The sequence below is a fragment of the Chiloscyllium punctatum genome, chromosome 5 (genome assembly GCF_047496795.1).
Source record: "Chiloscyllium punctatum isolate Juve2018m chromosome 5, sChiPun1.3, whole genome shotgun sequence".
Classification (NCBI taxonomy): domain Eukaryota; kingdom Metazoa; phylum Chordata; class Chondrichthyes; order Orectolobiformes; family Hemiscylliidae; genus Chiloscyllium; species Chiloscyllium punctatum.
In genome coordinates this window covers 128,677,564-128,702,994 of record NC_092743.1, presented here as the reverse complement: position 1 = coordinate 128,702,994, position 25,431 = coordinate 128,677,564, and the positions used below count along the sequence as shown (strand labels likewise).

The 25,431-nt window shown below is 39.6% G+C and overlaps 1 protein-coding gene across 1 annotated transcript in view; it reads left to right on the top strand.

Moving 5' to 3' along the window:
- Nucleotides 1-25,431, top strand: part of zbtb10 (zinc finger and BTB domain containing 10) — a 98,041-nt gene that overhangs the window by 43,474 nt on the left and 29,136 nt on the right. Inside the window, exon 2 of the mRNA XM_072571324.1 lies at nt 12,162-13,134. Within this exon, the coding sequence (XP_072427425.1) occupies nt 12,162-13,134 (973 nt within the window). The remainder of the gene's footprint in view (nt 1-12,161; nt 13,135-25,431) is intronic.

Below are 25,431 nucleotides of genomic sequence, written 5' to 3'. Positions count from 1 at the left end.
TAATGAATAATATAGTCATTTTACAGGGAGGAGCATCCAGATAAGGCAACATACATATTAATTGTTTGATGATTACAAGCAACGAGCATCAACTGTTAGGATTAAGCCATCTGCTTTTACACAATGAATGTTCTTAAACTTAACTGGCTTCACATAATGAATACTTTCACTTTGTTAACTGACCTTACATGCTGAATGCTTCCGATATTGTTAAATAGCTCTACATAATGAATGCTTTTCCACCTTGTTAACCTATTACCATTGCCTCCAGCACCCCATTGTTAACTCTAAGTTCTTATCTGATCTGAGTCATGTTCAGCTGAACCTCTTGTTTCACAAAAACTCAAAATTTAACTCTTTTTTTTTTCCCCCCCCACCCCGATCATACTATGTATACATTCTCAGAGGGATGTGGGCCAGGTGCTGACACAGGTGGGAATAGATTAGGTTGGGATATTTGGTCAGTATGGATGAGTTGGACCAAAGGATCTGTTTCCATACTGTACATCTCTGATTGTATGCTGCCTGATCAGTTTCAAACAGGATGAAATATATGCTGAGATATACCAGACCAGATTTTCTGAATCTAGGCAGTCTCATGCAGATTCCCACTCGGTGCTTCTTTTTGTGAAAGTATGTTCTGTATTTCTCTGAGAGAAGGTTCTTATCAGGGCTGTTTTAGAATTGCAGGGCCATACTTCTGACAGTTCTTTCATTGTGTTGAACTGTGAGCAAGGCAAGCCATGCTCCTTTTGTCATAGCAGTCAACTGCCATATTCTGAAATTTAAAGATCCTGGTAGCTGCTGTGAAATAGTAAGCCTGAAACGTAAGTGTGATGTTTGGGTGTTGGGAGGGTAGAATATTTGGGAAGGGATTCACTGGTGGTGCCCTGGGGCCAACTGGGTAGGATGTCAGGTGGGCCAGAGGCTGGGTGCCATTTGGACTAGGTGAGTGAGTAGAGGGGCTAGTAGGTGGGGTACACAATAGCAAGGTGGGGCGATGTAAATATAGTATGATGTGATGTAAGTATGAGGTCACTTCAGTAGTTACAAGACTTGGTGTGTATGTAATAGTTTGAATTTTCCTAAATAACTACTTCATTTCATTTCACTGGAACTCTCTGAATTCTTTGATTTAAATCGAAATTTTTGGACGGTCCAGATGCAAAGGAACTGCTGAGCTGAATCTTAAATTTCTTGTTCAATTCTTTTGGAGTCTGCTCTGTAGGGATTTCCACAGGGGTCCGCATGTGCAACTCCCCATCCATGTTGGAAAAACAATTAGTAAGCAGAAAATCCGGACCATGTACAGCAAATAATTGGGAGACAGTAATTGATTACATCAAGTTTTATTCTGATCAATTGCAAGAGGATAAGGATGTGTTTGAAAGATCCTTTGTAGTTGTGTACTCTCCTTTGCCCTTCAGAGATCAGAAGGGACATTAGGACCTCAGGAAGTGGAGTGGAGGACGCACTCCTGTCTGAATCATTGGTGCTGAGGTGGAGGTGGTTGAGAGCTTCATGTTCCTAGGAGTATATATCACAAACAATCTGAGCTGGTTCATTCATGTCAGTGCTACAGTCAAAAAAGCACACCAACACCTCTGCTTCCTAAAAAGGCTAAGGAAATTTATCGTGTTCACAGTGATTCTTAACAAGTTTTGTAGATGCACCATTGAAAGCATTCTTTCAGGATGTATCACACCCTGGTATGGCAACTGCTATGCTCACAACCACAAGAAAAATGTCAGCAATATCTGTGGTGAGAAAGCAGAGTTAATAGAAAGGTCACTGGACTTGAAACTTCGCAAGTCTGCTTTCCGTCGTGATTTTTATGTTCAATTCTTGTAATAAATGGTAACAGTTCCATTAGCCACCTGCTGTACCTATTTGCTGTACCTGCATACTAACCTTTAGTAACTTGTGAAAATACCTTGATCCCTCTGCACCTCAGAATTTTAAGCCATTTTTAGCTTAAATCCAGTTCTGAGGAAGGGTCACTCAACCTGAAACATTAACTCTGATTTCTGCCCACAGATACTGCCAGAGTTGCTCAGGTTTTTCAGCAATTTCTACTTTGTTTTCCATTTAAATAATACCTGTTTTCCCTTCTACCAGTTGACCGATTTCATATCACCTCACAATATGCTCCATGAGTCCAATCAACTGACAACCCATGCATCACCTTGAGCATTCACTCCCTCAACTACTGTTGCAAAGCAGCAGCATTACCACAAACACAGTGCACTACAGCAACTTGCCAAGGCTCCTTCAACAGCATCTTTCAAACTTCTGACTTCGACTATTTTTAAGGTTAAGGGCTGCACATGCATGGGAATGTCAACACTGGGCTTCCTACCTTGATGGTAAAGTTAGAAGTTTGCAGATGATGTGACTGTGTCAATTATGGATTCCTATTTTTAAGGAACTCTTAATGCACATGAGATGTAGCAAAGGAGCTTATGACTTATAAAGTCCTTCGCCCACTGCTCTCTGATGCTGGGCTTCTACTCGGGCTTTCCCCTCACTGTGATATTATTGCTGGGCTGGCCTCAAAATTCCTCACCTGCTTTCTAAGTTTCCTATTGGGCTTTTCCTTACCTCTTTTTTTTTCTAGTTATGATCACTGCATTCTATCATCATTAGGAGTTCAAGACTTATGAGCACTCAACTGCAAACCTGAACATTTATTGCATGTAAAATGTATGTATAAGCTTTGCTAGTGCCATGTTCTATAATGGCTCACCCATCTGATCTGACATGATGATTCCTTGTACACAAGCTTAGTAGCTATTGTCAGAGTATCGGTATGATTAATCCTTTATTTCACACATACGATGATTAAATAATGTCAACAGAAAATCCTGTTTGACAATGTTTTTGAGGATTTAACTAGTCTGATAAGTAAAGGGGAACTAGTTAATTTTATGTACTTGGATCTCTAAAAGGCATTCTGTAAGGTCCCACACGGGATGAGGGCTAGTGGATTTGTAGGTAATGTAATAGTGTGGATAAAAGATTGGTTAACAGACAGGCAGTGGAAAGTGAAGGATAAATGGAGAACAATCTTCAGGTTGACAAGCTGTACCTATCAGTAGTGACAAGGATCAGTGGGTTGGGGCCTCCAATAATTAAGTCTGTGTTGAGACTTTGAAGATATACATCTTCTGACCTTTAACCTGTCTGCCTCCCATGCATTGACCTATCTTTCTTAAGTAAGCTGACACATTCTTCCCATGTCTGAGTGAGTTGCCTCCAGGTGCTACGGTTTCCCCCACAATCCAAACATGTGCAGGTTAGGTGAATTGGTCATGCAAAATTGTGCATAGGTTCAGGGATGTGTAGGTTTGGTGCATTCGTTAGGGGGTAAATATTGAGTAATGGGTTTGAGTGGGAGAATCTTTGGAGGGTCATTGTGGACTTGTTGGGCCGAAGGGACTGTTTCCATACTGTAGGGATTCTAAATTCTAAGACTGTGCACGATACTCCAGATGTGGTTTCAACAGTTACCTGGATAACTGATGTATAACCTCCCTACTTCTGTTCTCAATTCCTTTGCGATAAACAATAACGTTCTGTTAACTTCCCTAATGATTTGCTGTATCTGCAACTATTTACGGTTCATGTAGGCGGTCACACCTTTCCCTCTGCAAACCAGAACTTTGCAATCTCTTATTATTTAGCTTTAATATATGCAGCATGGCTCAGTGGTTAAGATTGCAATGTCGCTGCACCAGGGACCTGGGTTTGATTCCAGCCTTGAGTGACATTGCGTGAATTCTGCACGTTCATAGTCCAAAGATGTGCAGATTAGATGGATTGGCCAAGCTAAAATTGCCTCATAGTGTCCAGGGATGTGGAGATTAAGTGGATTAGCCATGACAAATGAGGGTTATGGGGATAGGATGGCTGGCTGTGTCTGGGTAAGATGCTCTTTGAAGGGTCAGTGCAGACTACTTCCATATTGTAGGTATTCAATGATTCTGCTGCTTTACTTTTTCTTCCTGTTAAATTGGACAATTTCACCTTTTCCCATATTTGTAAGATCTTTGCCCATTTAGCCTATCAATTGTCTTTTTGTAGCTTCCTTATGTCTTTCTTCTCAACTTCTCTTTGTGGCATCTTTGGGGCTGTGGGGAGGAAATATTGAGCCTATGGAATGCACTACCATGAAGTGGTTGAGACCAACAAATTGTATTTTCAAGGAGGAAATAGAAATAGCTCCCGTGGCTAAAGGGATCAAGGGACATGAGGGGAGGGCAGCATTAGAGTATTGAGCTTGATAATCAGCCATAGTCATATGCAGGTTCGAGGGGTGAAATAATGTATTCCTGCTCCTGTCTTCTATATTTCTATGTCAGCATATGTGGCAACCTTAGCTTACATCCCTTGATCCAGATCTGTTTTATAACTTCTGAACTGTTGACATCCCAGCATCATTCCCTATAATAACTACCTACTTTTCTTGTCAACCATTTTTGCTACATTCTTTCTGTTTACCAGCCAATTTTTAATTCATGCTAATATGCTCCCTCCTTGACCAGGAGCTTTAATTTTCTGTAATAATATTTGATGTGACCACCTCAAATGTCTTCAGGAAATTTTAAGTATAGTATGTCCAATGGTTTCTCCTTTATCAACAGAGCATGTTATCACCCCCAAGTGATGGGCAGCACGGTGGCCCAGTGGTTAACACTTGTGCCTCACAGCATCAGGAACCCAGCTTCGATTCCACCCTCCGGCAACTGTCTGTGCGGAGTTTGCACATGCTTCGCATGTCTGCATGGTTTTCCCCTGGATGCTCAATTTTTCTTCTACAGTCCAAAGATGTGCAGTTTCAGTTGGTTGGCCATGCTAAGTTGCTCATAATGTCAGAGATGTACATGCTAGGTGAATTAGCCATGGGAAATGCAAAATTACATGGATAGGAAAGTGGGGTGGGTCTGGGTGGGCTGCTCTTTGGAGGGTCAGTGTGGACATGATGGGCCGAGTGGCCTGCTTTCCATACTGTAGTGGTTCTGTGCTTTTGTAACTCCAATAGATTGGTCAAACATGGTTTCCCTTGCGCACAATCATGTTGGTTCTGCCTGATTAGCTTGAATATATCCGAATATCCTGTGATAACTTTATTATCATGGACTATTTTCCCAATGACTGATGTTAAGCTAGCTGGCTTGTTGTTTGCTTGTTTCTATGTCCCTCTCTTTTTGAGTCTTCTGAAGTACTCCCTGAAATAATTGCCATTGTATCTTTTATTGATCTATCCTTTCATGTAATTTATGAATTCACTTTATCCAGCTCTGCTTTTATGCCGTTATACTTCCTCTCATTTTTAAAATAAATATAAAAAATCTGAATTCTCTTTCCTTTCACTGAATATAAAATTTTGTCATAAATCACTGAAGCTTTTTCATTTGTTTATTGGCCTGCACTTCATTGCCACAGGGAAAGGTGTAAACTTCTTAAAGATTGCCTTTATTATGAGGGGATTGGATTACAAGCATAGTAAGTTGTGCTACAATTAGATAGAACTTTGGTGTGACCGCATCTGGAATACCAGAATAAGATCAGCTATGATCATGTTAAATAGCTAGAAGGGCTGAATTGCCCATTTCTGCTCCTAATTCCTACACTGTGTGTGTAGTTTTGTTCTCCATAGTTGGTGAAAGATACACATGTTTTGAAGGCATGCATTGATTGAAGTATTACAGGGAAGGCTCGCTAGTGTGATCTTTGGGATGAGAGGCTGAATAAAGTGAGTCTATTCTTGAGTTTAGAGAAGTGAGAGGTGATCTAATTGAAGCATTATAAAGAGGTTTGACATGGAATATGAGATTTTTTTCCCCAGCTGGGATTCTAAAGCAAGGGCACCATGGTTTCTGGATAAGGTTCTGATCATGTAGGGCTGGGGTGAGGCATTTGTTGTGTATCATTGGAGTTCTCTACTCTCTACCCGCCCCCCGAAATATGAATGTGATATCAAATAAAGAAAAGGCTAAGTTAGGCAGTTTCTTAGGGCTTCTGGATATAGCTATGTGGGGAGCAGATAGGAGAGTGGAGTTGGAGTTGAAGTTCAAGCTCGATTGTTGCTGATTAAGATGGCAGAGGGGGCAGAGTGTTCAGACTTCTGGCCCTGCCTGCTCCCTCTCGCATGTTTGCTGCATCCTCTTTCTTATTTTATTTTCTTCATTTAACTTTTGAACCAAATCATTTTTCTTCCTTCTGTGGTTGCGGTGATGAAGAGAAATTGCAGGGAACTGTTGAGTAGCATATCCAGTCCATACCTTATGGCTGTGGTGATTGTGGCTTGAGCAGCTGTTTGTGTTGATGTGTCATGATTTATTTCTTTTTATAATGTACGTAATTAAAATGGCATCAGATTATGGTGATTTTTAAACATTTTACTGTATTTTCATAAATGCATCTAACAAATTACTATACTATACTAAGCACCGCCATGTTCACCTGAAATATGAAGCGTGGACAGTGGGCTGAATGATCATTGCATTCAGTTCTTTTCTTCTGATGACCTCACAAATGAATGATCTCTTGGTCCTCGGGAGTTGATTTGGGATGGTTATTCGGTTCTCTGTTGAGATGGGCCCGTGTTCGAGAGCTGGTGACAGTTTCCTAGCTATGGCGGCAACTGGAATATCGGCAGCGATGAGGTGATCTTGTCAGTGGCAGCAGGGGTTGCTTCAGCAAGCTTCCTTGTTAGTGTTGCAGCCTCAGCAACAACCTTGGTGGCTGCGAAGTGTGACGGTGTCCTGTAGCCACTTAAGAAATCCAAAAGCCATGATGTAATGAGAAAATGAAATGTGTCATGATCTATTTCCTTTTATAATGTATGTAATTAAAATGGCATCAGCTTATGGTGATTTTTGTTTTACACATTTTACTGTATTTTCATAAACACATCTAACAAATTACTATTCTAAACTCCACCACGTTCACCTGAAGTATGAAGCATGGACAACGGGCTGAATGGTCATCTCCATTTTCAATTTCTTAATATCTGCAGTTCCTATTAATTCTCCCATAATTCTTCCACACTCTCTTAGGTTTCTTAAGCTATAAAATTTTGACATTGAAGATCCAGAGGACAGAATCCTGGGCTGGGTAATTTTGAAATGCTTGAACTAAAACTAATTTCTACAGTAATGATGCTAAATAGGATTTCCATTCATGGTAGCAGTGTAAATATTTCAATTCTGTTCATGCTGTCTCGCTTCCTACTTTCTTCTTTCCCTTGTCTTGTTTTCTGTGTTTGGAAGAAATTTTGCCTTTTATACATCCTTCTGTTAAGACCATGAAAACAATATGTTGTATAATTCTTTTAAAAAGGCAGCCATTAGGATAGTACCTTTTTTAATGGCTTTAAATTTCATTTTTATACACCCCTTCAATCTAACCTCTTTTCTATAAGTAGTTTTGAACAAAGACATTTTAAAATTGATTTTGCTTTAACTTCCCTCTAGGTTGAGACTTGCATTTTAAATGGAAACAGTTTACAAAAGATTGTCAATTTTAGCTAATCAAAAAATGGATTTGTGGCATGTGGCTTTGAACAAGATCACTTTAGCCCTTATAAAAATAGAAAGGGACTGTCACAGGAGTTGTATATAGGTCAGTTAGATGATGTGCAAAACAGTAAGGATTGACCCCCTTCCTTTCACCACCAGCTACCCAAAACAAAACACCCAGGATGTTCTGTTAATTTTAGAAATAAAAATTCTTTTGACGTGTTGCTGTTGGTTCCCTGCACCTGGTTTTTCATCTGTTCATGTCGTCAGTGTTAAAAGTAACTAGTTACCTGATGAAGGAGCAGCTTTCTGAAAGCTAGTACTTTCAAATAAACCTGTTGGACTGTAACCTGGCATTATGTGATTTTTAACTTTGTCCACCCCAGTCCAACACCAGTACCTCTACATCATGCCATCAGTGTCAGCCATGACACAGTTGGTTGTGTTCTCACCTCTCAGCCAGAGGGATGTGGGGTCAAATCAGGACTTGAATACTAAATCAAGATTGATCCTTCACCTTAATGCTGAGGGAGCGCCACATTATTTGAAGTGGTTATTTTGAATTGCTGTAGAACATCTTGAAGAGCACAGGAGTTATTCTGAGAGTCCTGGCTGATATTTATCTCTCAATCAGCATTGCAAAATCAGACTTTCTGGCCATTATCACTTTGCTGTTTGTGGGAGTTTGGTATTTGAAATTTGTCTGTTGTGTTTCATACATTGTTTAAGTGACTACACTTCTTATTTACAGAGGAACCTTAATTATCCGAACAAGATGGACGGGCACTATTTTGTTCGGATAATTGATTATTGGGTAATTGATTCAGTGCCTGTCCTCTGGGGTTCAGAGTTTTCCGTTTAGGAGACTAGGCAGCAGCGCACTGCGTGATGCTATGTTAGACTGACAACTCCTCTGTGTAGTTTAGAGTTTTACATGGATTCGTGCAGTTTTTGAGCAAATTAAAATATATTTCTGCAAAAAAAAACATTCACCCCATAAGCTTTGTGTGCACATGTAGAAGCGACAGGTGGAGTATGCATATGAGTGTGTGTATGTGGGAGTGAGTGCATGTTAGTGTGTGTATATTTGTCTCTGTACAAGCTTAAGTGTGTATGTGAGTGTGATGGGGTATGCGTGAGAGGGTGCAGTGTGAGTACGAGAGGCGGTCTGTGTGGGTGTGTATCGTGCAGTGGGGTCACCTGTATGTGTGACATGAACCCAAGGTCCCGGTTGAGGCCATTCCCATGGGTACTGAACTTTGCTATCAGCTTCTGCTCAGCCACTCTGCATTGTTGCTTGTCCCAAAGTCCGCCTTGGCGGATAATCACCCATCTGAGGCCGAATGTCCTAGATTACTGAAGTGCTCCCTGACTGGGAGGGAACACTCCTGCCTGGTGATTGTTGTGTGGTGTCCATTCATCCATTGTTGTAGTGTCTGCTCGATCTAGTCAATGTACCATCCCTCAGGGCATCCTTGCCTGCAGCGTATGAGATAGATAACATTGGCAGAGACACGTGAGTACTTGCCCCGTAACCAAGTTTGTGCGCGCACGCACACACACTCTCTCATCACACATATATACATACACACACACACACACACACACACACACACACACACACACACACACACACACACACACATGCTCAATACACTCTCTCATCACACACACACACGCTCAATACACTCTCTCATCACACATATACACACACGCGCTCAATACACTCTCTCATCACACACACACACGCTCAATACACTCTCTCATCACACATATACACACACACACACACACACACACACGCTCAATCTGTCGCTCCTACATGCGCGCACACATAAGCTTATGGGGTGGATTTATTTTTGCAGAGTTACGTTTTAGTTTGCTCTAAAACTGCATGAATCCATGTAAAACTCTCTAAACTATACAGAGGATTGTCATTCTGACATAGCATTAGGATAGACAGACTTCACACCAATTGTTTAAAAACCTGAGCTATCTTGAGAATGTAATTTAAAAGAAACTCTGGGATTTATAGATCAAAAAATAGAAACCAGCATATCTCATTATAAAAGATGATAGTTTTAATCTCAGATTGTTTGCTGTATCACATCTCCCTGACACTGGACTCCTTTGGCTATAAATTCTATGAGCACATCTTATTCTCCACATCACCTGATGAGAGAGTAGTGCTCGGAAAGTTAGTGCTTCCAAATAAACCTGTTAGACTATAACCTGGTGTTGTGTGATTTTTAACTTAGCAGACTTATTCTTATTTATGGCAACCAACTACGATAAACTTTGAAATGTGTGAAGGAAAATTTGATTGCCCTTTGACTTTTTTGAAAAAAAACAACTAATGTGTAATTTGTTTTCCTCTCCAGGACTTAGCTATTTGCACCTAAACTGTCACGTGTACTGTCTCTTCTAGTACAAAAAGAATATCGCATGCTTTGAGAAAACTTTATTTGCCAATCTTTTCTTCCCCATAAAAGGCACAAATTGTCTTTCTGTCTGTATCCGTAATGTTTATTGGCAAGGCAGGATGATATAGTCTCCAGGCATATTGATAAATCATAATAAAACTCCTAACCAGTCCTCAAGAAGAAATTCAAGAATGGAATTGGTGGAACCTTTGTTGCACCCCTCCCACAACGTGTAGGTTCTGAATAATAAACATGTTTGTAAGAGAGTTAGTGTTGTACATACCAGCTCTTTGTAATTAATGATGAAAATCAATTTGTAATTGCAATTTAACATTGTTTTGCTGTGTAATTGAATTATTATTGGGCATGAGGTGAATGGTGTAACGGATTTCCTCCCCCCAAAGCTATTAATTCCACCGTGTTTTGCTCATCCTATTTCTATTTAGATTCCTCAATTGTAATTTCTCAAGATACTCTTCCCTTCCCAAACAAAACCCAAAATGACTGCAAGTGTATGGACCAAATTCAGTGGATTTTCAGGTTAATTTTGTTTTTAACTCTGGTTCTAGGTAATTGCATTGACATTCTTCACATTGCTGTAAGTTTTTCTTATCAAAATCACATTCTGTAAAATATCAATGATTTGTCTGACAATTTAAGGTTTCACATTAATTTATTACTGTTTAGAGAAATGCATTTATTTGTCAAACTTGTGAAGAAAAATTATTGTAAATTTAGTAGAATGTAGTGGTCTTTGAAAATGCAGTTGATGAGTAATTGGTATTCTTTTCAACTCATGCATCTTGATGCTTCATATGATACTAATATTACATTATACAAAAGAAAACTGCTGAAAAATTGAAGGAACAGTCGTCACCAGCTTATTGTGGAGCTGGACAAACCATGTCACCTGTTTATTGATTATAGGAAGTCTTTGGCGAGGAACACTGAATGGGAGACAACAGGGCTAATATACTACATTAAGAATAGTGGTAAATCCTATAAAAACAGAATTATGTTTTTCATCTTCTGCACTGCATTCACAAATATTACCATATAAATACAATTGAATGTATTTTCAGACTTATCAAAAAACTACTGATTAATTCCAGTACAGTATCAAATGACATTAAACATTGAAACTGTTGCTTCACACAAATGAATAATTAACACACTGAGAGATCAGCTTGCACACTTGGCTTTTTGAAAAATGTCACATGACTGTGGGAATTTTCATTACACACTTCATGAAGTGGACTGTGCCTCTCTTAGTCTTTACAACAAAACTTTTGTGTGGACTCAATCATCACTGTTTACTGGTTCTAAAAGACCTCCCATCCAAGGAAGGGAGCATTATATCTGATTTTTGTTCCAAATTGTTATCCACTATTTTTCACAAGCTATGCATATTAGTGTTGACTGATAACAAAGCTAGAAATGAGTGAATTGGATAAATAGTTTGTACCATATTAACGATGAGAAGAACATAGCATTTTGGGCAAGTTGTTGATCAGATGAAAAAAACTAGCTTCTTAATAACATCCCATTGTCTTCTCAAGGGAATGGAGTGGGAGAAAATTGAAGACAGTGAGTAAACTAGGTTATTATGTATTTTTTTTAAAAATCAGGATGCGCCATTGTCTCAAATGAGTATTGTTTGTTCTTATCATGCTTCTTACTCCTCACTTAAAAAAGTCCTTGTCCTTTTATCCCCATTTAAATATGATCATCTAAAGCGTCTACATACTTTATTTGAAGCCGTTTCTTTCCAGTGCACTTACAAAGGGTGGAGGAAACTGGCTCTAGCAGTCAGATACCACACTGCCTAAAATTTCTGAAACTTAAATTTGAATTCAGCCGAAAGGAATGGATTGAAAATCTCTTTTGTATTTTGCCATGCTTGAATCAGTTTGATATGTTCTGATTAATTTCCTCAGCAAAATGCAATATTTTATCAACAATCTTGTATTGTGAAAAAGAAAATGGAATGATTTGCAAGCATACAGTTTGACTTGCAGAGTGCTGTACATTCCACCTAAAGCTTGCACAATCCAGTTGAAAACTCTGCAGTTATTATTATTCTCAGCTTTCACAGCTGCTGTCCCCAAACATTTCTTTCACTTCAACGGATAGAGGGTAGACTTCAGGATTAACAGCAAAACATAATTTTTACTTTTTTAGAAAAAAATTTTTTATGATTTGTTTCTCTTTTCAGGAGTCTACAATTACATCAAAATCAACAGATGAACTGTACAGTGAGTACAAAAGTGATCGAAATGAAATTTCCTATTGTTATCAACTGCTTCAGGAACTAAATGAACAGCGGCAGCAAGGCATTCTGTGTGATGTCAACATTGTGGTGAAGGGTCAGGTTTTCAAAGCCCACAAGAATATATTAGTTGCTGGCAGCCGTTACTTTAAGACACTCTATTGCTATACTCCAAATGACAGTTGTGACCAGGTCACAGTGACTCACCTTGATGTTGTTGCAGTGCAAGGTTTCACTGTCATTCTTGATTTCATGTACTCTGGACATTTGGTTTTAACCAGTCAGAATGTAATTGAAGTAATGTCTGTAGCGAGCTATCTACAAATGACAGACATTGTTCAGGCTTGCCGTGGTTTCATAAAGGATGCCCTAAACATCAGTACAAAATCCAATGCAGCAGAGAAAATAATAATGCAGTATGAAAAGGTAAAAGCCTCCAACCGGTCCCAAAGAGAAAATACTGTAGCCACATTGAAACATGAATCCAACAGTCCTTGGATAGTGAAATCTACAACTGCAGTGAATAACTGTGCTGCTGGAGGACTGCATGAAGAAAGAGCTAGATATGAAATGGAGAACTACAATTTTGATGTGGGTTCAGTGATGGACCAGAATGAGAGCTACCAAATTAATGATACTGTCTGGAATCAAGATAACTTTTCAGATTATGTTGGAAAGGATTTGCAGATGGGACTACCTCAAGATCAGGGTCCTGCTTTTTCATGGGGAAATTTAGGAAAACTAATGCTTCATCAGACAGTTCCTCGAAGTGGACGAAGGAAAAACCACATAACTAGAAGAATTGTATATGATGTTGCACCAAAAGCTGAAGAGGGAGTTGGAGATAATTTAATGATGCAGCCACCTATGGCATTCTCTGAAGATGGATTACAGGAAATTCCTGTTGACTCATTTGGAGGTACTGTGTATATAATATACAGATTGTTCTACTTTAATGCATGTTTCATAATTCAAATTTGCTGTAATGCGATTGATGAATTGGGGATACTGTTTCTAAAGCGCAAACTTTTAAAGCGGGTATTGGTTATAATGCAGTTCTGGCCCCATTAGTATCTCAGGGTTTTGTAAGAATGCAGGATTGCACAAGAATGGAACTATCACATTCAAGCAGAATCAACTGTATTTGATTTTCTTCTATTGTTCTTTAAGGCAGCCCTGTATGGAATAGTTCTTCCAATGCCAGCAAAACATTTTGGTCAAATCCATCATATAGTTGATGCCATTCCCTGCTTCCCACTTTTCCTGTTCCGTACAGATGGAAAGCATACCAAGGAAAAGGGCCATTTGTTAGTTTATATCATACTTTGGAGTTAGTAACACTGATCCATGTTTCCAACAGGATTCCCATCTCCATTTCCTTGAATATAATCTTTAATACAGACCATTGCTGCCTCACAAACCCTTGAGGTGAATTCCACAGCCTATCAACACTGTATTGTAATCTTCTTCTGTTCTTTGTATTTAGCCCATATCTTGTGACTCCTTATCTGCTGGACATAGTCTGTTTGTATTTGCTCCATTCCATTCTTTCAGAATTAGAAAAGAAAACTGTGTGCTATCCTACAATAAGTCATCCTGTTGAAATTAATGCAAAATTAAAGTCTTTGGGGATCGGGAGAACAGCTGTCTAGTGGTTGGAATCGTATGTAGTGAAAAGGAAGATGGTTTTGGTTGTTGGAGGCAAATCACCATGGTCCCCCAGTACCTCAGATTAGATTTTTTCTAATCAACTTGTTGATAACATCAACATGTTAATACACACCACGAGAGCAGCTGGGATTTGAACTGGGCCTCCTGGCTCTGAGGTAGGGACACTAACACGGCGCCACAACACCCCAGTTCCTCAAGATAAATATTTTTGAATCAGCTTGTTCAAAGGTGTTATTATGCAGTTAGACAATATGGGATTTGAACTCAGGACTTCTGGCTCAGAGGTAGACACACAATTCCTAGGATAGATTATTTCTAATCATCCTGTTCAGAGATTTTATTACAGACCTCTAGTGCGGTGGAACTTGAATCTGGGCAGGTAGGGACAAGATCACTGTGCCACAAGAAGCCTCAGTTCCTTAGGATAATAACTAAAGCTCAACCATCTTCAGCTGCATCATAAAGTCAGGAATGGAAATGTTCATGGATGATAATGCAGTGTTCAGTATCTTTCAAGACTCCTCAGTCTGTCTCCGTATGCAGCAAGACCTAGACAACATTTGGGCTTAGACTCTGAGTACATATAACATTGCTTGTCATGACTGTGTCAGTAATGACCATTTGTAACAAAAGAGAATGTAACCATCCCCTGACATTCGATGGTATTACCATTGCTGAACCTTATTATCAACATGCTGAGGTTACCTTTGACCAGAGGCTAAACTCAATAAAATTATTGAGACCATAAGAACCGATTAAAGGATAGGAATTCTAAGGCAAGTAACTCCCGTCCTGACGACTCAGTGTCCCTGTTGACAAGCAGATGTCAGGAGTGTCATGGAATACTCTCCATTTGCTTGGATGAGTACAGTAGCAACACTACTCCAGTTCAGTGCCATCTAGGAAAAAGCAGTCTGATTGGCACTCTGTCCATTCCACCAATAAAGATGAGCAGCAGTGTGTACAATATCTAAGATGTACTGTAGAAACTCAGCAAGATTCCTTCAACAACACCTTCCAAAACTGTACCACTAAGAAGGGCCAGCAGCAGAAGTGTGGGAATGCCGTAGGCTACAAACCAAACAATATATCATCTTGATTTGGGATGGTATCACTGCTGGGTGAAAATGCTGTAACTACTTTCTTAACAGCACTGAGTTCATTGACACTAGTGATACAAGATGGTGCACAGTATCACCTTCTCAAAGGCATTTAGCAATGGGCAACAAATTTTGGTCTCATCAATGGCAATTGCATCTCGCAAAGAACCACAAAATTGAAAATAACAGTGTTTAAAATTATCATCTTGTGGAGTCCAGTGCTCTTGCTGTTATTAAACTTTTATAAAAGACTCATATTTACCTCATGATTTTTATTCTGTACCTCATGGGAAAAAAAACAGAATTCCATTTGCTTTGAAGACTATCAATCTGCAATACTGTGTCTGTTATCCCCAAACATTTATCTTTAAATCACTTTGCTTCTCTGAAAAATTGAACCTACAACCTTTCAAAGTATATTCACTGAATGTAGGTTTGCTTGCTGAGCTGGAAGGTTCATTTTCAGACGTCTCATCACCATACTAGGTAACATCTTCAGTAAGCCTCTGGACGAAGCACTGCTGATGTTTCCTGCTTTCTATTGATATGTTTGGGTTTCTTTGGGTTGGTGATGTCATTTCCTGTTCTTTGGCTCAGGGGGTGGTAAATGGGGGTCCAAGTTAATGTGTTTGTTGATAGAGTTCTGGTTGGAATGCCATGCTTCTAGGAATTCTCGTGCGTGTTTCTGTTTGGCTTGTCCTCTGAGGGATGTGTTATCCCAGTCGAAGTGGTGTCCTTCCTTATCTGTATGTAGGGATACTAGTGAGAAAGGGTCATGTCGTTTTGTGGCTAGTTGGTGTTCATGTATTCTAGTGGCTAGTTTTCTGCCTGTTTGTCCAAAGTAGTGTTTGTTACAGTTCTTGCACGGTATTTTGTAAATGAGGTTAGTTTTGCTTGTCTGTATAGGGTCTTTCAAGTTCATTAGCTGCTGTTTTGGTGTGTTTGTGGGCTACCATGATGCTAAGAGGTCTGAGTAGTCTGACAGTAATTTCCGAGATGTCTTTGATGTAGGGGAGAGTGGCTCAGGTTTATGGACGCGTTTTTTCTGCTTGTTTGTGTTTGTCGCTGAGAAATCGGCTGACTGTGTTCTTTGGATACCCATTATTTTTGAATACACTATATAAGTGATTTTCCTCTGCTCTGCGTAGTTCCTCTGTGCTGAGTTTGTGGTGGCTCATTGAAATAATGTTCTGATGCAGCTTCGTTTGTGGATATTGGGATGATTGCTTCTGTACTTCAATATTTGTTCCGTATGTGGTGTTTTCCTGTAGAAGCTGGTTTGAAGCTATCAACAAAAATATTGACTTGGACCCCATTTACCACCCCCTGAGAAAAAGAGCAGAAAATGACCTCACTATAGGAAATGACATCACCAACCCAAAGAAACCCAAACATATAAATTAAAAACAGGAAACATCAGCAGTGCTTCATCTGGAGGCGCACTGAAGATGTTACCTAGTATGGTGACGAAATGTCTGAAAATGAACCTTCCAGCTCAGCGAGCAAAACTACATCCAGAACCTCAACCTGAGCTACAAATCTTCTCAAAACTCACTAGTATATTCACTGAGTTGTCATACTTAGTGATATTAAATCCCAAATACTGTGTTTACACTCATTCTCCACCTTATCAAAATCAGTGTCATGGATCACTTCTAAAGACCCCCTTTGGTTTTTTAAGGATTAAACTGTACTTCTGTTTTGATATTGTATGCAAATATTGATGTCAAAACAAAGACCTATCCAAATCATTGATGTACACAGCGAACAGAAGTCACTAGACCTGCACCCCACTGGTCACAGTATCCACTTCCAGTCATCTTGGATAAACTGTCCTCAACTCCGACAGCTTTCTTACTCTCAGCAACTTGCTATGATCTCTCTTATCGATCTTATTCAAACGTCTGTGGTTATCTGTGGTACAGTACAGTGAAGTCTATTCCTAAAATAGATTCATGCAATACCTGTTGCATTTTTCTCATCAATTATGCTTCTGATCTCTTCGATATATTTTGAGGTTTATTCCAGAAGATTGACTTTTTGAAATCCATCCTATTACTTCTGTTTCACTTTGATCCTTAATTTGTGTTTTTTCTTCCTGCCACTGAGATAAGTGGTCAATAATTATCCAAATTAATTCTGGGGCTGTTTCCTATTCTTGAGGTGATACACTCATACTCCACAGTGCACTGAAATATCAATTGTAAGGCATCTGCATTTTTTGGTCCTGTCTCCCTCAAGCTCCAAACATGTATCATACCAAGTCCTGATGATTGGATTTTCAGTTCAACTTAGCTGATTTGTTTTCCATCATTCACTATAATTCACACCTGATTCTCAGGCAGTTCACGATTCACAACCTGTCCGATTTTTTTTATTTTTATTTTCATGGCATATTGGGATCACTGGCCAGCATTTATTGTCTGTCTTGTACATGATCAGTGGAGTGATTGAATGGCAGCAAGTCCACCAACAAGCAAGTGAGTTACTTTGTCCTGGATGATGTCAGGCTTATTGAATGCTGTTGAAGCTGCATTCATCCAGACAGATGCAGAGTGTTTCTATCCTACTCCAGACTTCTGCATTGTAGAAACTGAGGAGGCTTTGGGAGTTAGATGATGAGTTACTCACTGCAGATTTCCCAGAAACGACTGTATTTATATGGCTGGTCCAGTTCAGCTTCTGGACAGTGATAATCCCCAGGATGACAGTGCGAGATTCTGTGATGGTAATGCCACTGAATGTCATGGGGTGATGGTTAGATGGTCATTGCCTAGCATTTACATTCCATGAATGTCATTTGCCGTTATCAGTTCAAACCTGGATATTGTCCAGGGCTTGTTGCATTTGGACATGAACTGCTTCCATACCTGAGGAGTTCCAAATGGTGCTGAACATTGTGCAGTCATGAGCGAACATTCCCTCTTCTGACCTTATTGTGAGAAGGTCATTGAAGAAGCAGTTAAAGATAGTTGGACTTGGAACATTCAGCTAAGCAACTCCATCTGAGATGCCTAGAGTCAAAATGACTGACCTCCAAAAGAGCTCCTTTGCACCAAGTATGATGTGTGAAGAAATCTGCCCCCAACCCAAATTCCTATTGACTCCTGTTTGGCTGGAGTTTCTTGGTGTAAAGGACAGTTACTGTTGCCGCTCCTCTGGTTGAATTGACATTCTTTTGGACTGAAACCAAAAAACCGTATTTTACAACATGAGCCCAGGGTGTGCTATCAAATTACTTGCATTTACCCTATCTATCCCTTTAAATATTTTATATGTTTCAATGAGATCACCTCTTATTCTTCTGAACTTGAGAAAAAATATTGGTCCAGTTTCTCTAATCTCTCCACAGGATAGCCCTGTTAACCTTCAATATATTCCCTTCATGTCAATCATGTCTTTGCTGAGATAAGGAGATGAAAACTGCCCACAATACTCCAGTCCTGGTATAACCAAGTTCCTATACATTTGAAGAAAGACTATGCAGTTCTTGTCCTCCGATCCTCTTGCAGTAAAGGCTAACATTTCATTAGCCCTCCCAATAGCTGGCTGCACTTGCCTTCAGTGACTTAGTGACAAAGACACTTAGTTCCCTTTCTAAACTTGTGCCATTGAAAAAGTACTCTGCACATATGTTCCTCCTATCTCATGTTTTTCACATTAAATTCTGTCTACCATGTTTTTGCCCATTTCTGAAGGCTGTCCAAATCCTCCTGAAGCCATTTACGTCTTTCTCACAACGTGCCTCTCCACTTAGCTTGTATCATCCAAAAATTTGGAAACATTGCATTCAAATCTAAATCATTGATTATGTATTGTGAACAGCTCAGGTCCAAGTATTGATCCTTGTGGTACCCTACCACGCATAGCATACTAACACAAGAGTGGCCCATTTACTCCTACTCTGTTTTCTGTGTTAGCCAATCATGAAATCACACCAGTACACTACCTTCTAAACAATGAAAAGCTGACTGAAGTATACTACTACATCCACCAGCTCTCTCTTATCAATTGTGTTAGTAACATCTTTGAAAACTCCAAGCTTATCTGACATGATTTTCCATATACATATATATGCTGACTATACCCAATCAGATCATTATCAGACAAATGTTTATTTATAATATCCTTTCAAAAGATTTTGGCGGTTTCCCGACTATTGATGTTTACTTAACAGGTTTGCAGTTCACCTTTCTCTCTCACCTTTAAACAAAAAAAATAGTAGGGCAACATTTGCTACCTTCCACTCCATGGGCATACTTACAGAATCTATCAACTTTTAGAACATGATCACCAAAACATCGACTATCTCTGTAACCAGCTCCTTCAAGACTCGGATGAAGACCGTCAGGTCCTGAGGATTTATTAACTTTCAGTCCATTGGTTTCTCCTGTATAATCTTCTTACTAACACTTAATTTCCTTCAAGTCCTTGTTCTCCCCAGCCACTCAGATCTCTAGTTTTGGAAGATTTCTTGTATCTTCCTCAGGGAAACCAGACACAATATAATCATTTAGCTTCCCTGGAGCTTTTCTGTTCCTCATTAATTTTGCTCTTTGCCTGCAATGGACTCTCGCAACTTGCACCAAATGTTTCCTTTTTAGGTACGTAGAGAAGCTTTTACAGTCTGCTTTTAATGTTGTTTTGCCAGATTGCATTCTCCCTTTCCTCATCAGTTTATTGGTTCTCATTTGCTGCATTTTGTAAATCTCCCAATCCTTCAAATTACTGCTATAACTTTATTAGCCTTTTCTTACAATCATTTATAGACCTGAACATCTTTTTTGCCTGCAGTTGATTAACCTCTTTGGAGTTTTTGAACCTTGAAGGAATGTAAACTAGTTATAAGTCAGGCAATTGTTCTTTAAAGATTATCCATTCTCTCTGTAAATTCATGTCTTTTGATATATTTCCTCAAACCATCTGAGCCAGTTTGTGCATTAGGCGTCCATAATTTCCTGTATTGAAATTTAATACCCTTGCTTTAGAATAAACTATCTCACTTTCAAATATAATGTAACAAATGAAAGAAAATTACTAGAGTCAATCATAAAGTTATATGAATGTCTTAAAAAATCTTAGCCCATCAGAGGTGATAACTCCTCGATAACGTAGAGCATTTTTTGCCCCTCCACAACGGGTGTGTACTTAATCCCCAGCAGTGAAGGTTGGCTGTGCATCGCCCCTAGCTTCTCCTGAATCTCTTAGGGCAGGTTCACACTCACTGGTTGTAGTAGTAGTAGGTAAAAGCCTGCCATTCAATGAATGAGGTTTGTCACAAGCAATGTATTACAGATTTTCTGTGTCCCGTTCCTTAATCTAAAAGATGTCTGCTTTGTTTAGGAAGGTTGCCTCGTATGGGACTCTGAAATGGAAAGTAGGAGGATTGAACACGTCACCATGGTGTGGGAATTGAGGTGCAACACAAATGGTTTCAAGCAACTTGTGTATTTTCGTCAGTCAGCAGATGTGTAGGGGATGACGTTTACGAGGATAGGAAGCCAGTGAAGGTGTCTTAAGGGAAGAGTTCCAGTTCTGATGCACATTAGGAGAATGCAACACCAAGACACTTACCTAAATTTGAAGTTCAAGGACTTTAAGACAAATTATTGACAAAGTTAGGAAATTGGCTGAGCAACAAGAGATAAGTGTTTTGAAATCTGGCGGATATTCCAATTGAATCTGTGTTGGGGTCCAACCAATCGCTGTATTTCTCTCTTAGATGATGGGATAGGTAGCCACACATCCATGTCTGCCAATTAGTGGAAAAATAGACAGCATTGTAGATTGACGCTTAAAGTTACACAGCAACATTTAAGAGGGGGTGATGGCATAGTGGTATTGTTGCTGGAATCATAATTCAGACTAGGTAATGTTCTACAGACCCTAAGATGGTGAAATTTGAAATCAATAAAATATCTGAAATTAAAAATTCTAATGGTGACTTTTGAAACTGTTTTCTCTTGTGCCATCTTTAGATGGCAAACATGTCACTCCAGAACCACAGCAATGTGGTTGACTCTTAACCGCCCTCTGAAATGACCTAGCACCCTTTTCAGTTTTATCATCTGTTAAAATATCTCAAAAAAAAGAATGAAACCGAACCAAATGGATTGAAGTTACGTAGTCCTGCCAAATCCCCCAGTCATGAATGGTAATGGGACAATTAAACAAGTCATCAGAGGAGGCTCCATGAACATTTCTCTCAATGATGAGGAGAACACAACATAACAGTGCAAAAGAAAGCATTGCAACAATCTTCAGCCAGAAATGTAACGGAGGCATTCCATCTTGGCCTCCTTTGGAGGTCCCCAACAGGTGCGAGTTGTCAGCCAATCTGATTTACTGCATGTGATATTAAGAAACAGCTGGCAGCACTGAATGCTGAAAAGGCTGAAGGCCCTAATGGCATTTGGCAGTGGTACTAAAGGTGTGCCCCAGAACTTCTGCATCCCTAGCCAGGCTATTCCAGTACAGCTACAACATTGGAATCTACCCTAGAATGTTTATTTAATATCTATATACTGTAATATTTATTGGCTATTTCTACTTGTCCTTGAGAGGGTGATGTGGAGCTGCTTTGTTGAATTGCTATAGACCATTTAGTATGGGTTGACCCAAAATGCTGTTAGGGAGAGAGTTCCAGTACTTTGACCCATCAACCCTGAAAGAACAGCAATATATTTCAAAATTAGGATGGCAAGTGTCTTGGAGGGGAGATTACACCAGTTAATTTTGTCAAGTCTGCTCCACAAATATGAAATCAGTCTTCATCTCGTTGAATCCTCAACACTTTGCCTTTTCCCCATAAACCCTTGATTCCCTTACTGATTAAGAATCTGTCTGTCTCAGCTTTGAATATACCTAATGACCTAAGCTTGATAGTCCTCTGCAGTGTAAATTCCGTTGATTTGTTCCTGTCTGACACAATAAATTCTTCCTCATCTCTTTTAAATGGGTGATCACCTACTGTGGTTATGCCCTCTTGTCCTAGAATCACCAACACAGGAAACCAACTTTTCAATATCTACCTATTTTCAATAGCCTCCAAACAGATTTGTATAGTTCAATAAAGTTGTTTAATATGCTATTCCCTTTGAAATAAAGGTCAATATTCCATTACCCTTTGCTGTTACCTACTGAACTTGTGTGCTAACGTTTTTGTGATTCATACATGTGGACTCCCTCTGCTGCACTTTCTGCAGTTTTTCTCCATTTAAATAATACTTAGCTCTTCTCTCTTCCCTGCCAAAGTGAGCAACCTCACGTTTTCCCATTACATTTAACTGCCAAGTTTTTGCCAACTCACTTAACCTGTCTATATCCTCTGCAGGTTCTTTGTGTCACCCTTGTCACTTGTCCTACTTTCTATCCTTGTCACCTGCAAACTTGGCAATAGTACATTCTTCTTCCTCATCCAAGTCATTAATATAATGTAAATAATTTTGACCCCAGGACTGACCCTATGGCACTCCACTAGATATAGAATGCCAACTGAAATGCACCTGTTGTTTCAACTCTCTGGTTAGCCAATTGTTTATCCATTCTGATGTACTGCCCCCAACGTCATGGACTTTTACCTTATCAAGCAGCCTTGTGTATGGTACCTTGTCAAATGGGTTTTGGAAATTCAAATATAATACATCTATTGGTTCCCTCTATGCTTTCTACGTCAAAGAATATGAATATATTTATCAGGCGTGATCTCTCTTTCATGAAACTATGGTGACTTTAATAATATCTATTACTAAATGCATATTTTTTGTGATAGTGATTGCAGCAAAAACAAAGGTTCTTCTGCCTATCACATTTGTGCTAGTCAGAAACAACCACCTAACTATTCTAATCCAGGTGATTGATCAATTTTAGTCCCATGAGCTCTCCTAATAGTTTTTCCTTTAGTGACAGATTTTATAAATGGTTTTCCTCTCCAGTTTTCTCCTTGACTGCTTGTTCTTTTTGGAAGTCTATTAATTTTCAATACATTGAAGAATGATGCAGAATATTTCTTAAATGACTTTGCTATTTTGTGCATGCCTAAAGATTTGTGTTCACTTTGGCCTTGTCTTACTTTTATATATTTAATATACTTATTGTCTATTTTTATATTACCTGCTAGCTGTAGTTGGCAAGAGGTTTCCTTGACCTGATGCCATGAGACTTAATAGTTTGGAGTCAGTTTTCAGAACTCAATTGGACAACTTCCTTCTAACTAAACACTGCCCAATATGAGGGATCCATCCAGATTTATTTTGTAGTGTCATACAACCATGTAGCTTGCTAACCCATTTCAGAAGGCTGTTAAGAGTCTGCTGTGTTACTCTGTGTTTGATGTTACATCTAGGCCATATCAAGTAAGGACAGATTTCCTTCCCTAAAGGGTATTAGTAACCTCAGATGGGTTTCATAGAAACCCGATAATGATTTTGTGGTCATCATTCCAGATTGTTCATTTTCATTCAAGCCAAAAAAGCCCAAGTTCAGTGTCTTGTTAGTACAAAATGTACACATCATAGAATCTCTGCAGTTCAGAAACAAGCCATTCAGCCCATCAAGCCCATACCGACCTTCCGAAGAGCATTCCTAGACCCACGTCCTATCCTATCCCTGTAACCTTGCATTTCCCATAGCAATCAACCTAACTTAAACATCCCTGGATACTATGGGAAATTTAGCATGGCCAGTCCACCTAAACTGCACATCTTTAGACTAAATGAGGAAACCAGAGCACCTGGAGGAAACCTACACAGACACTAGAGAATGTGCAAATTCCACAGACAGTCACCCAAAGGTGGAATTGGACCTGGGACCCTGGCACTTTGAGGCAGCAGTGCTAACCACTGTGCCACTCTTAATGTTCCGGAATGAAGCAAAACGAAGGAGAGACAGTAGTTTCACCTTCCTTTATTCCAGGCCCTGGAGAGAGAAAGAGAGAGAGAGAGAGAGAGAAATAAAATGATCGCCCATGTGTACAGGGACATGAATTCATGGTCGTCTTTCGAACAACGGGCTTCTCAATAAATTATATAGTCATTTTACGGGGAGGAGCATCCAGATAAGGCAACATACGTATTAATTGTGTTTGAAAATTGTGTGCAATTCTGGTCTCCTTATCAAACTTGAAAAGGTTCAGAAAAGATTTACAAGGATGTTGCCAAGGTTTGAGGATTGGAGCAATAGGAAGTGGTTGAAAAGGCTAGGGATGTTTTCCCTGGAGCGTCGGAGGCTGAGGGGTGACCTTCATCGGGGTTTATAAAATCATGAGGGGCATGGATAGGATAAATAGACAAAGTCTTTTCCCTTGGTTGAGGGAGTCCAGAACTAGGTTTAGGGTGAGAGGGGAAAGATATAAAAGAGATCTAAGGGGCAACTTTTTCACTCCAATGGTGGCACGTGTATGGAATGAGCTGCAATTTCAGCATTTAAGAGGTATCTGGATGGATATATGAATAGGAAGGATTTGGAGAGATGTGGGCCAGGTGCTGGCAGGTGGGACTAGATTGTATTGGCATATCTGGTTGACATGGATGAGTTGGGCCGAAGAGTCTGTTTCCGTGCTGTACTTCTCTATGACTCTATAATTGGGTGACCATTACACTCAATGAGTATCAGTAGCAGAGGCCAAGCCCTCTACTATTACACAATGGGTGTTCTTAACTTTATCTGGATTCATACAATGGATACCTTTTTTCCCTTATTAGCTGACCTTGCATACTGAATGCTTCCAATTTTGCTAAAATAAATGCTTTTCCACCTTGTTAACCCGTTACCCTTGCCTCCGGCATCCCATTGTTAACTGTAAGTTCTTATCTGATCTGAGTCATGCTCAGCTGAATCTCATTTCACTAAACTCAAAATTTAAACTCTTTTCCTGCCTGCGTATACATTCTCACTCTGACACTGAAGCTGTGAATGGGCACTAAACATTGTTCTACATTGTCAGGTTAAAGTAGGGAATAACTAAAGATTGTTGCTACTGATTACTATTCAATGATCCCTGCTAAAAATATGCATCTGGTTTCATGTTGGATCAAAATCCTACAGTGCAAAGCTCCCGGGTTTCCCTGCAGGGGTGCAACACTTCGAGGAGGCAGCTCACTGTGATCTCCTTCAGGTGAAAGAGGAGTGGTCAATAAATGATGAATTAGCCAGCAACGCACACTTCCCTTGAATGTAAAATGTAGTTAGTTTGTTCTGTTATAAATCCTATTGTGAACTGTATACCTGTCCATATTTATTGAACTCTTGTGAATAATAATCACTCGGACAAGGTTTTAGTGAGTTCCTGTGGAGTAATGCTTCCAGAATTTATTAATGCTGTTTGTGTTGACCCGTTTCTGCCTCAGTCAAAGCACAATGCTCAGAGACACAGTATAGTTTTACCTCCTTCATCTTTTATTCTGGGCTCTGGAGGGAGAGAGAACGATTACCCATGTGCACACGGA